This window comes from Polyodon spathula, chromosome 10 (assembly GCF_017654505.1).
Source record: "Polyodon spathula isolate WHYD16114869_AA chromosome 10, ASM1765450v1, whole genome shotgun sequence".
Lineage (NCBI taxonomy): Eukaryota > Metazoa > Chordata > Actinopteri > Acipenseriformes > Polyodontidae > Polyodon > Polyodon spathula.
The window spans coordinates 14,736,417-14,750,873 of record NC_054543.1 but is presented as its reverse complement, the minus strand read 5'-3'; the positions used below and the strand labels follow the sequence as shown (position 1 = coordinate 14,750,873).

The 14,457-nt window shown below is 35.9% G+C and overlaps 1 protein-coding gene across 6 annotated transcripts in view; it reads left to right on the top strand.

Moving 5' to 3' along the window:
• Positions 1–14,457, top strand: part of LOC121322044 (protocadherin-15-like) — a 334,822-nt gene that overhangs the window by 168,234 nt on the left and 152,131 nt on the right. For 5 of the 6 annotated variants that reach the window (XM_041261506.1, XM_041261501.1, XM_041261505.1 and 2 more), the window contains 2 exons: positions 531–545; positions 972–1,037. In XM_041261506.1, coding sequence (XP_041117440.1) covers positions 531–545; positions 972–1,037 — 81 coding nt within the window. The remainder of the gene's footprint in view (positions 1–530; positions 546–971; positions 1,038–14,457) is intronic. The other variant, XM_041261503.1, reaches the window with a different exon arrangement.

The following is a 14,457-nucleotide window of genomic DNA, read 5'->3' as shown; positions in this document are numbered from 1 at the left end:
AAAACTCAATAAACAAACTATTTAACCAACCATCCTTCAAATTAACCACAGTTTGCACTATATGAACTGTAACTGAAGTCACTGTTGGGACCAAATAAGATATACAGTATCAATAATTACATTTTTGTCAATTTGTACATTAATTTTTAACAGCCTAACCTTGTTGAAGTCCAGGAGACTTTGTCTCTATTTAAACCCAAGGGTATGTCTTCTTTTTGTCCTGGGGGGGGGGGGGGGGGGGGGGGGGGGGGGGGGGGGGGTAATAGTGGTAGCACAATGCTCAAACCGCTCCTCAATCACATCATTGTCCTGTTAGTGAGCCGATGTTTTTAAACACTTATTTAATGCACTCTGCTCTACAAAATTGGAAGTGTTAGTTGCTCAGGTTTCTTGTTTTTCTGTCGTATTCATTCAGTTTCCCTCTATAATGCTAGTTACTTTTTACATCTCAGTGACAAACAATGTCATGCTTTTCTTTTCTTCCATCACTCCGTTCTGCTCTCTGCTGATGACATTAACTTTGACTCCAGATTGGCAATATGAGGGTAAGATGGTAAATCTTTCTTTTTTAACAATTCTTTTTACATTTTTACTAACTGTAGTGCTCTGCTAACCCAGCAAATCATCCTGTCCTATCTTTTGAATCTCCCATTTACTTTTGTGTGTGTGTTTATATATATATATCTATATATATATATATATATATATATATATATATATATAACATACACAGACACATATAACAGTGCAGTTGGGAACAACATTAATGTGCTTGTTGTTTTGTGGAAACCCATAATTTTATTTCTATGCTTCCTGTGTTAGTAGTTTACCTAATATGTGTAAAAATAAAATAATGACTTCAACTTAAAGTAGAATATGATTGATTTTGTGGATTCTTGTTGTTGAGAAAATGTTTTGTATATGTAAAGTACTTTGAAACAACGTGATTATTATGTTTGCTTCATCCACAGAGTGCAAATTGGCCAGGTCAGGCCCTCCAGCTACAATAGTTGCCATTGATGAAGAAAGTCGAAATGGTATGTATTAAAATGTGTTCATACTTTATGTAGTGTGCATTGTTATTTTCAATGATGGTTGATACTTTTGGACATAAATCATCAAAGCTCTCAGTTTCTATACCTTATTCTTGGGTTATCTGCTTGTATTTGTACTCCCTGAATCATTTCACCTCAGCAGTGTCTTCAATGTAAAAGCATGTTGCTTGTTGAAAGCATGTCAATCAATAGTTGAATCAGGAAAGATGCCAATGAAGGGGTGGGGACAATTTCATCTCCCTGTGAAATGACTCGGGAAGTACAAGACCATCAAAAAGAATATTTTGAAATAAAAATACAGTGGATAGCAGTGGATATTAATGTTGTTGCCAAAAAAATGTATAAATCAAACACATTTTTTTTGTATACACTAATTTTAATACTAGTGTATCAAAAAATCACTCTGGGAGGGTGGTGGGGTTGGGTTGGGTTGGGTTGGGGGGGCGCCAGCAGGATTACAAAAGGTTAGCTGTAATTAGGCAATTAAAATAGACTGCACAACCTTAAGTTTGTGGACTGACGGTATAATCTATGCATTGTATAACCAGAAAGGAAAATTATCACACTGCAATACAATGCAGTGTATTTCATAGTAAAATTTATAATTCTACATATTTTTGTGACTTCATCATAAACTATAAAATTATTATAATTATAAAGACAGGGAGAAGTGCTAATTATTTTTCTCAGTAGAATGGGATGCTACTAGACTGTTAGACTAGCTGATTTATAAACCACCTTAAGACCCAAGAAAAACAGGACTAAACTTTCAGTACTGTGTGTTTTAAATGAGCTGATGGCTGGGAGAGGTATTCTTTTGAGAAGTCTCTTGTGGTTCTACATGCTTAGAGGGAGAATGCCAATACAGATGGTGCTGAGTGCAGACCCTCAGCATGAGAGCCCATTGTGAAATATATACTTTGGCTTTGTGGATTGAAATTGTGATTCACTCAAAAGCATTAACAGCTTATATCAACCAAACCTGTAATTGTGGTTGAATATATGTGATGCATTTGACAGGTAGGGGTAGTGGTTAGTGGTTTTCCCTGAGTAAATAAACATTCTAATAAGCTGTGCTTAAATCCCAGCAGATATTTGGTATAGATTTTTTCAGAACACGGGTTTGTGTTTTTTGTCTCCTTTTTTAAATACATTATTCTTTTGGGGGTATAGCAATTCAGATTTCAGAAAAGCAACATATACATGAAGCATATTTTTCTGTATTTCCACAATATCCCTGTGGATCAGCGGATGCCCCAGTATTTTATGAGGCTGTTTTGGAGCATTTAATGAGACGAAGCTTCCAATGAATGCAGTCGAACAGACATGTAGGAGAAGATACTGTGTACAACCCCCTGGCTTCCCATTCCACTGAGGGCAGAATACATTACCTCATCACCAGTATTAAAATGCCAGATGGAGACCTGTTATGGCTCCAGTATATATTAATATCTAAATAAATGTATGGATTTAGAGTTATTTATAGTCTTCTCTGGGGAGACATTTGTGTTTAGATTTACAGATGTGCCTTTTTAAAAGCTTTGCCTCTCAGCCTCTCATATCTCATTTGTCTTGAACATATTGACAGTTAAAGACAAAGTCCACAGTTCAGAGAAACAAACAAAATGATGCACTTAATATATTTATTGAATGAAATTGCACCTAAGTGAGAGAAAGTGGAAATAAAAAGGATTAGACAGGTACATCTTAACTGTATTTACCCATGCCACACTCTGTTTATCAGTGCAGTTGTTGCTGGGTTTTTGGTATTGTTTTGTGGGTTGATATTTAATCAGAATCCCTTGGTAAAAAATTGCTATATTTTCCTTAGTAAACACTTTTTGGCTTGTCCTAATAAGCTTATGGATGTTTCCTCTTGTGCTAATCCCCGTCTTAATCCTGTCATTTAATTGGGATACTGGACTCTCCTGACCTATGGTCTTACTTTTCTTTATTCTGCTGTCTCAGCTTTAAGATAGATGAAGATAGAACGAAGCAGGCACCATTGTTACTGACCACCTCAGATAGTTAGACAACCTGTCCCACATCCCAGAGAAATGACTCTGCTATGTATCTTGATGTTTGTTTTAATATTTTTACTGAATTCTAAAAGGCCAGTTAGTCTTTCAATATGAAACAGATTGGTGTGCTTACTAAGATTCACTTGTATATATGTGTGTTTCATTGTGGCTGCAATTCAAGAGGCGTTATAAAATCACCTCACCTTATGAAATATTGTGTTTACCCCCTCCCTCGCTCCCAATACACATATAACCCTCTAGATCCCCAGTGTTATCTATCCCATTTTAGTTGTTCGTAATACGTTTGGTTTGTCCGTTTGGGTATTTCTGTAGAAGACATATTCAGGACTTGTAGGTTTTTGTGGTTCGAGTGCTGTGTTAATTTACAGCCTCAGTAATTTTGAAACACTGGGACTCAGAAAAGTAAAGAAAATTGCCTCTGTTATAATAAATACTTTTTGTCATATCAGCTTTAAACCCTCTTTAGAAAGATATGACAAGTTCTCACTCGAGTGTGAAAAAGATGTCTTGTTAATTAGGAATAAATGTGGAGTGCTGGGGTGTTGTGCAAGCAGCAAAAAGAAAAACATTTGTTCAATACACAATTAAAATATGGAAACATATTTGTTATTATTATTATTAAACAGTAAATAAAATGAAATGCTAATCAACATACTATACTCGTACTGTTTCTTAGAAACATCAAAAATAATTTTTTATGAAGTTCTAATGTCACCTTTGAATGTAAACATCAATCTCTCTGCCCTGCTTTCACCTGAAGAAGAGACATTTGAGGTCTTGAAAGCTTGGTGTTGGTGGTCTGCCTCTATGAGGCTTATCACAAGTGCAACCTGTTTTCTCAAGTTTTTTGATTAACTTGTGAACAGCAACTCTTGAACATGGTCCATTGCAGATGTTATGCACTTTACGGTATTCCCTGATAGCTGCCTCGGCATTGCTTCCTTTGACAGGACTATTTATACAAACAGTACTGTAGTATGGAAATACACGGCCGTAAACAGTGGCGCCCCCTAGTGACAAAAATTAATAACTGTAGCATTTGTGTCCCCATAGTTCCCTTAACAACCATATAAAATTTCACTTTCCTATGCCCTACTGCAGTGGTTCCCAACTTTGAGCTGAAGCCCCACTTACGAACACTCAGTAAAATAAGCATCCAATATATATATATATATATATATATATATATATATATATATATATATATATATATATATATATATATATATATATATATATATATATATAACACACACACACACACACACACACACACTGCTGTGCAAAAGTCTTAGACATGTTGCACTTTTCTACTCTGATGCATTATGAGCATCAACAGTTTGCTCAAAGCCTCCACTAGTGTTTTGAACTATTAACAACCTTGACTTTTATGAAGAAGGAAAAACATGAAATATCTTGCATCACTTGATTTTCAAAGTGTGATATCTAAAGCATAATCAACAACTACAGAGAAACAACATCTGTAATTGACAAACTCAGGACTGGAAGATCCACAAAGCTGTCTAACAAGGATGAGCAATACTTGAAGATAATGTCCTTAAGGAATAGAAAGACGACAAGTGTTGAATTGACAACAGAACTGGCAGAAGGCATATATATATATATATATATATATATATATATATATATATATATATATATATATATATATATATATATATAGTTGTAACAGCTGCACTCACTCTGGTTCGTTTGCCCCTTTAAGTGACAGACCCGACAAAGAACTTGAAGTTTAGTGCTGACCCCCACTTTTAATAGTACCAAAAATAAACAAAATCTAGCTCTATTCGAGCACTAACTAAAACATACAGGAACACCCTTCGTAGTACAGGATGGATATACCATTTATCTGTAAGAAACAAAACACACGGTTTACAACAGTAAACACGTCATAGTACTCACACAATGACTGGCTGCTGACTTTAAATACATGGCAGCTGGCTTCAATTTACAGTACTACTAGCTGTACACAATTAACAATAATACAATTTAGGCTGGCAGGGAGGATTTTAACCCTGTCCGTGCCATACAATAAACATTTTTACCTTGTAGGGTTCTTGCCCTGCTGCTTCATTTATATATATATCTACAATAAACATATATTCTTGCGAAGCTGCTATATAATATATATATGCTATATATATATAATATATATATATATATATATATTATAATATATATATATCATATATATACCCAACCTCTCCATTCATACCAGCAGCCAAAGCGGCAGTAGTCAGGTAAAACAAAAAAACATTTCAACAACTTTGTGAAGACCGGACGGTAGTCCCACACCATGTGTGGCAACCACCGTCGTACTGTAGCCATGGATATTGTGTACACTTCAACACAAAACACCAGTCCGGCTGCTTGTATTCATAGTTGATACACATTTACACTTCAACACATAAACACACACTTCAGGCTGCAGAACTGTATCAACTATACAAAAATAGAAGTATATTTGCAGCCTATGCCTGGTGTGAAGAGATGGCTGCCAACTTCACTTTGAAGGTCGTCAATCACAGGCACGACTGTGAGGGACCAGAGATAATCAGAGATGCTCACCACTGGGCAGAACAGGTGGTCTAGCTCTGTGCCCTGACATCAAATGATAAATATTTTTAATTTGAATGCGTAGCACTGGTGGGTTTCTGAACGACGTGCAGATAATATTATTTTTCCCCTTTAATCTTACACGCTGGAAGCAAGAATCTGTGTGCCATGTGTCAGGGGAGATCGATGGCTTGCTTGATGTGCATCTGTGATCAAGATGGCTTTGAGTGGCATGGCTGTTGACAGGGTCCAGGAAGCAGCACACAAACAGCCGGGGATACGGGGTTGAAACGGCCACAGCCGTAAGTTTATTAAATAATAAATAAAAAAAAAAAAAAAAAAAAAAACACAAACAAAAGGGCACACAGGAAAAAACAAAAGGTTCACAAAAACTAAATACAAAATGAACAAAGAAGTACCTTTGTAACCACTTCAAACTTAGTAGCAATTGTCTATTGGCCCTCTGTCTCTATGAGTCTCTCTCCCTCTCCAACCAATCCCATAATGAGCCCAGAGTGGGTCCTTTTATACTGTGGCTGGAGCCTTAACTACCCATCAATCAATCAATTATCGCATTAAGGCTTCAGCCACATTCTTCTCAAGGTTTTTATGGATGGGGAATTAACCCCAACCTTGCCACAATGCCTAATTCTAAATAATAATACAAATATAGTTCTGTTTTTGTAAAGTTGCTATAGTTCTGCAGCCTGAAATGTGATCTGTTGTAGTGTACATGTATATCAGGGGTGTCAAACTCAGTTCCTGAAGGGCCACCGTGTCTTCTGGCTTTCGTTCTACCCAAACTCTCAATTACTTAATTAGTCTAAATTATTTGATTAATTGGACAAATTTAACACTTCTATCCGGGCCTCAAAATGTTGCAGTGTAGTGTATCTTGATTCAAGTGCAGTTTGTAAACTATCAACTGTTAAAGACCTTGAAAAATATATTGTTCAACTGAACAAATAATTAGATCAGTTATGTTAATTGAGAGCTTAAGTTGGAATGAAAACCAGAAGGTCCTGCGGCCCTCGAGGACTGGAGTTTGACAGCCCTGATGTATATCCATTGCTACAGCACTGGTGGACCATGATGCTGGATGTCTCGTGTGTCTGCTGGAAAGAGTAGCATGTTCTGTGTCTTACCCGATGACAGCAGTCTGCAGTTGCTTATGTTGTCTGGTTCCTTTGGCTACTAGTGTGGGGGTGGGAATGGAGAGTTAGGGTCAAAAACCATAACGCCACATCTCCTTGCTTTTGTGGCGCTGAGTTTAACCCTAACTGCTGCGTTAATGTAGTTTTTTACAATGAATTTCCTTGCTTTTTGAGAAGACTGTTTGTTTGTTTTTATTTTCATTATAATCTACACCACTTCTGTGAAGGTCTTCCATACGTGACTGCTGCATTTTACCACATTTTATTAGACATGTTAAAGCAAAGATTGCAAACTCAGTCTAACAAAATAGTAAAACAATGTTTATCATGTGTATCTACATATTTTTTGAAATCTACGATGTATAATTGTAAGATAAAAAATGAAGTGTCTCTTAAGGTGGAATCACGCTAGACAACATAAGTAAGTTAATGTAATGCAGTAGCTCTTTATATCTGTTTAAACAGGTTTTAATTGACAAGACATGAGGTTAATTTCACAAGGTTTCAAAATGCCTCATGTTGTGTCTATAAAAACTTCTTTAATTGTTTTAATTGTTTAATGAAACATTTATAATGCAATTTTCATCGAATACTTCAGTAAAAAAAAAAGAACATAAATGTAAATAATTTTTTTTTTTTTATCAATTGAGAGCAAGGATTTGACATATTGCTCATTCTTCACTAAAGTTAGAACTTTTTGAAGCGATTCTATTACATGTAATGTTAAACTGTGTATTTTTACTGCAGTGGGAGTTTGATTGCAGTTCCAATGTAATTTTACTATATTGTGGTGTAAAACTGCAGTTACAATGTCATTATATTACAGTCTAGTGTTACTCTGCAGTTACAATGTGTTTTTTACTGCATTTTTGGTGTTAATCTGTAGTTACAAAGTGATTCTATTAAATGTAATCTTAAACTGCACTTAAAATGCAATTCTGCAACTCAGTTGAACATGTTACAAAAGTGTATTAAAAGAGGGCAACTTGCATTTCTTTTTGTTATAAAAGACACACTCTGCCGATGGAAAGACAAATTCTATTCCTTAACACTTTTTCTGATATGAGACCATTTTTAAATGTAAAGGATTTAACTGACGAAAATAATGAAAAAACACAGGCTTACAAGTAAAGGTAGACAATCAGCTGTTTTCATTGAACAGAAACAAACGCTTCACGCAGATTGTTTTAAATTCGCTAGATTAAGAGAGTGCTAGTATTCAAGCAGGCTATAAATTTGGTTAAAAACCGTGTTAAATCACATCCAAGACATTTTATTTGTGTAACCTCCTGTCACCCTCCTGCCACTTTGAGGCAGTGGAAGTCGGACTTTAGGGGGGAGATTGTGTGTGTGTGTCTATATATATATATATATATATATATATATATATATATATATATATATATATATATATATATATATATATATATACAGGGAGGGGGTTAATATCCTCCCTGCCAAAAACGTGCGAATGCACATTTCTGTTAATTGTTTTATTATTAATTAACACCTGCACCTGGTGATTAATATAAATTAGAGCCAGGTGCAGGGTATTTAAAGAAAGCAGCCGGTTTGTTCAGGGCTGCTGTGGTGTAAAGGATCCCGATTGAAGGTGTGCTCAATCGTAATTAATTAAAAAAATAAATAAATAAAAAAGGTACAGTGTGAAAGCCTTTTGTGTGTTTTGTTTAGAGTTTGTGTCACAGGTAAACAGTTAGCTGTCCTGTTTTAGTTAGGTTTGTGTAGTTAGTGCTCCCCTTGTTATATTGCCCCTCGCTATACTGCGGAGTCAGATAGAACACGTTTCTGTAGTTGGCTCCCAATTTTTTGTCTAACTGTGCAAGCCTTAGCTGCACTATACATGGACAATTTACTGTTTGTTTTATTTTGTACTGCACATCACAAACTAAAATATACAGAACAATTATAAACAAACCATTAATATTGTACTGTTATCATATACACAAGCAGTGCACAATAACACAAAGCAAATTAAGTATCTACTTGCTGAAGTGGTTTTTTAAGCAATGCACAAGCAAAAGTCACGGGGCAGTGACGTCAGCTCCCTAGCAACAAGCCTCCTATGTGAATGGATTCTTTCAATGCAGCTGTTTGGGCATTTGAGAAAGTAGAGGAAAATTCATGAAATTAATTAGATACTTAAGTTGATGAGAAGCAATACCCTCCGCAGTATGAATTAAAGCGGTGTGCTGCTTTTTATATGAAAAATGAGAAAAAGCGTGTTGCTTAGATGATTTATGTTCGACCCTGACACCAACAATAAAACGAGGGAGTGGTTGTACAGTATTTGTTATTAGCCTATATGTTTTTCTATGGGTCTCTCGGTATGTTGAGGCCCTCGATATATAGAGGGTTTGTATTGAACCCCGACACCCGTGATATATCGAGTAGGTTACGTTCACGTTAGTTGCAAGGGGTTAAACTCTTCATTAAGTTATTTACTGCTGCCCTCACATTAAGTGGTGCTCCGCAATCTATGTGCAGTATATATTTAAATGCTCATTCACCTTGTATTACTGACTGACATATTTGGTATGCATTCTGGGAGCTGTAATTCAAACGGGAGCACGTGTCTATGTGATTGCATTGTTTACAGGCTGCCCCAGAACTACAGATCCCAGTGGCATGACGTCACTTAGACACAGTTTTGCTGACCCAATCAGCAAACGTAATTAGCACACTCCTTCAAGCAACATTAAATGGGAGGCTTAACGTGATTATTGTACTGTATATGTTAATAATAAAAGTAAAAATTAAAATAAGTGTTTTAGAATGGCATTGGAGTACTAGGCTTGCTATTTCCACAGTTTCTAAACGTTTGAATTACATTTAACATGTAAGCACATTTAACCACTTTGCTGCTGCCCTCACATTAAGTGGTGCTCCGCAGCCTGAGAGTTTGAACTATGTGATTGCATTGTTTACAGGCACCCCAGAACTACATATCCCAGAGTGGCCTGGCATGCAGGGACGGGATTCCTTAAGAGTATTTAACAAAGTCCCGGATGCTCGGAGCTTATGTTTTTATCATTAATAATTCAGGAACCGTTTTATATTTTTTTCACCAAACCTGCTACATTACTCATCATGGTGCAGAAATTCAGTACTTCATGAGACTAAAAAAAAAAAAACTCTGACGTTTTCACAACATTGCAAGTCAATGGACATGCAAATCTGTGGGCAATTCCGACAAACCATGCCAAAGTTATTAAAGTGTTAAGTTAGTGGTTTAACATTGAGCATCCAACTCAACCCTAACTATACATATACATACTAAACTAAACATAAATAAACTAACACACACTATTTGATGTTTGATTTTCACAACATTGGCCCCTTTATTAAATATTTAGAGTGGCAGTATTTTGATCCACTAATTTGATTTATTAAAATCACCTCATATATTCTGTACGGTACACATTTTCCTCAGGTGTGCCATTTATGGAATGCATTTTCAGAAATAAATTAACAAGTAATTGTTTCTCAAGTAGTGATATTTGAATAAAACTTAACCTTGCATGAATATTCATTTCTGTTGGAGAGAATAGAAACGAAACTAACAACATGAACCTTTGCATTTGGATGCTGAGAAATAAAATACATACAATACCCATATATAATTCCTGAAAATTAACATGTATTTCGTCTTTCGTGGACAGAAAAAGACTACAGTATGAGAAGAAAAATAAACTACTTCAGCCCATATTGTATGCTCTGCTGTTGAATAATTCCAGCATGAGAAAGTAAAGGGAACAACTAGGCAGTTCCTCCCCTGCCCCTCGCATTGAGAAAAGACAAATAATAATTTATTTTTTACAAACGTATTGACATTATGCATGCAGATTTTATAGGAAAAAAGTCCTATACATATTTATTTTATACTCTAACACAATATCATTGTGCCAAGTAATACAGAAAGCAAAGATTGCATTTGGCAAAGATGATTGTGTAAATTGCTGGTATGATAAGGATATTCTTAACTGTATAAGAAAATGATAATAGAACAATTACGGTATGAAGCCTTTACTGACGTGGAAAAGAATGATGATTTCTGCCTGCGAGCATTAGCGGTATTTTACAATGTAGAGATCTCCATTCCAACTCAAAACTCAGTAAAAGAAGACCTCTGTAAGAGCTGACCTTTTTAAATTAGTTACTTGAATAAGATATTGGCTTAAATAAATAAATAAATAAATAAATAAATAAATAAATCTTGTAAAATTTTTAACCAGAGCTCATAATCATGTCAGCAGAATGCATTTGAAAAGCGGCATATCCTGGGTAGGCAACAATAAAAAATAAATAAATTAAAAAAAATCTACTATATTGTATGTTTCCATTGCTTTTATACAGGCTGCATATCTTAACAGGGGCGTTGGAACTAGGGGTGCTGGGGGTGCGGCAGCACCCCTGGCTTCACATGGCTTCCATCATATACAGGGGTTACAGTTTTGTTCAATGGCTTTCAGCCCCGCCACTATACAAATTGTTACAGTGCCACTGTATCTTAACACCACCAATTGAGGTGGTGTACACTAACTTCATTGCGTTTTTAAAGCCAAGTAAGTCAAATAGATAACAACTGTCAAAAATAGTATTTCCCTGTAAAAATGTGTTACACCCAACTTACTTTAATGTAAACCTACTTGCCAAGTTTTCAAAATGCATGTCTATGTGAGCATAATTTTCTTTTACAGTATGTCCATTGGGATGTTTTTTGTTATTTTTGTTAACAAAGAAACCCTCATGTCTAAACATATTAAGTAGGTTTGTTGCCGTGACACAGCTGGAATGGTAATGTCGTTAATCTTTTCAAATAATTAGCGTCTTTTGTCTCATTGTGTGGTGTTTTAGATTCAACGAGCTGTGGGGTTTCAATGTATTGGCTCAATTGTGAATTATGTCTGTGGAAAGTTTTGGGATCAAATGTGCTATAAACTCTATTTATAGACTATGGGGTCATTCCTGTGAAGTTGTACTCTGTTGTGATGCTGGAATTTGCTCAGTGCCACCCGGTTTGTCCACAGGGAAAATGAAGACTGACAGCTGTGGTTGTCGTTGTTTATTACAGTTGCTGAGTGACAGGATGTTGCTGAAATTGTTCATTGCAGTACAGTCTATTTTTCTTTCCACATTTTACATATCTGTGTGAGACGTGACCCATTATGGTCTGTTCCTTAGTTTAGAGATAAGCTGGCGTAATAGCCACCCTGTTTTGCGCATTGGAGTGACAGAAAGAAAGATTTGCATTGTTTTCACGATAGCACAGCCGAAGAACAGCCAAGCCCTGGATTTGCATAAAAAGCCAAGAGGGCACAAATGTTTTCAATTTAATTCAGAACACATTATGTTGATTTAAATAGTTTCTAAATTGTTTTCATCATGACTGGGGAACTGCACATTTTTAAAGAAAAGCAATGCTTCTGCTGTTTGATCAATAACAGAGGTTGCAAGCCGCTGTGTATTCTTCAGCTTGTGTGTTAGATTAGTTTTCATACGTGATAAAACTAATTCATACCTGGGAATAAAGAAAGAGACTTTTGAAAAATGAAAGTGTTTAAACAGTACAAGAACTTGAAAATGTATCACAATCAAAGCAACAAGCATAGGTAATAGTAGGTCAAGCTTTAAAGCTACAGATTCTATGTTCATCTCAACATAATTAGTTTTTAGCATAGATTGCACTAGTGTTGTTACACACTCACATTATTTGTTATTTTGACTGACTAAAGCCCGTAAAACACTGCCCACATCTCAATGGAGGAGGTCGCGTTGCAAAAAAATCTTTGCAAGTCGGCATCACCACTGCCTGATTGAAATCGCTGGAACGGACACAAAATTTGTGATTCCTCTGATGTTTGACCTGCTCTGGATGCATAAAGTACATGTATGTGATAACGTATGTGTGTGTGTGTGTGTGTGTGTGTGTGTGTGTGTGTGTATATAGGGTGTATAGGGTTTCTGAGACGTCATAAATTACGAGACTGAAGAGGCCCATCTATTATTTTTTGTAATACATGGATACCATTGTGAAGCTAATATTAAAGAAGATGAGGTTCAGCAGTAGAGTTTGTTTTTTTCAAATGTACTAGTGTTTCAGTGTTGTACAGACCGTCTATGTCGTTGTCCGTTTCTCTAAGATATGAATGTACCAGCTTTGCATTTTTTTTTTTTAAACATATTCTCATTTTGCTGATCATTAGTGAACATTTCTATAATGTTGGAAACATTTTGAATTGTTAGTGATGGTCTCAAGGAGTAGAATGGGTCAAGGCAGAAGTATATTTTCCTCTAGAGGAATTATCACTTTTTGATATCACTACTGTGGTATTATGCCTTTTTTTTTTTTAGAATGGCTCAGGATGCAAATATAGCCTTCATCCATGTATTATATATATATATATATATTATATATATATATATATATATATATATATACACACACACACACACACACACACACACACACACACACACACACACACACACACACAGTGCCTATAGAAAGTCTACACCCCTTTGAACTTTTTTCACATTTTGTTTTGTCAGTGCCTCAGATTCTTTTCCACTTATCTACACACTATACTCCACACTGTTAAGGGGAAAAAAGTTATATATTAAAAATTCAAAACTGAAAGATCATAATTGGATAAGTCTCCACCCCCCTGAGTTAATACTTGGTGGAAGTACCTTTGGCAGCAATTACAGCTGTGAATCTGTTGGGATAGGTCTCTACCAACTTTGCACACCTACATTTGCCAATATTTGACCATTCTTCTTTACAAAACTATTCAAGCTCTGTCAAGTTCCTTGGGGAATGTTGATGGTCAGCAATCTTAAAGTCATGCCACACATTTTTGATTGGATTTAGGTCGGGACTCTGACTGGGCCACTCAAGGACATTCACCTTTTTGTATCTTAGCCACTCCAGTGTAGCTTTGGCTGTGTGCTTGGGTCACTGTCATGCTGAAGGTGAACTTCCATCCCAGTTTCAGCTTTCTTGCAGAGGGCAGCAAGTCTTCCTCAAGGACTTCTCTGTACTTTGCTCCATTCATTTTCCATTCTATGCTGACAAGTGCCCCAGTCCCTGCCGATGAGAAACATCCCCATAACTTGATGCTGCCACCACCATGCTTCACAGTAGGGATGGTGTTATTTGGGTGATGCGCTGTGTTGGGTTTGTGCCAAACATAATGCTTTGCATTTAGGCCAAAAATTTCTATTTTCAAAATTTTTTGCCACATCGCTACAGTATCTCCTGAGTGCTTTTTTGCATACTTCAAACGGGATTCAAGGTTTGCTTTCTTGAGTAATGGCTTCCTTCTTTCCTATTTCTTCCAATTTTAATGCATTTTAATTCCAGGCTGTAAGGCAACAAAAGGTGAATATTTTGAAAGGGGGTGTAGACTTTCTATAGGCACTGTGTATGTGTATGTGTGTGTGTGTGTGTGTGTGTGTGTGTGTGTGTGTGTATATATATATATATATATATATATATATATATATATATATATATATATATATATATATATATATATATATATACACACACACACACAGTATCAGTCAAAAGTTTGAGTACACCTGCTTGAAACCAGGTTTTTCATG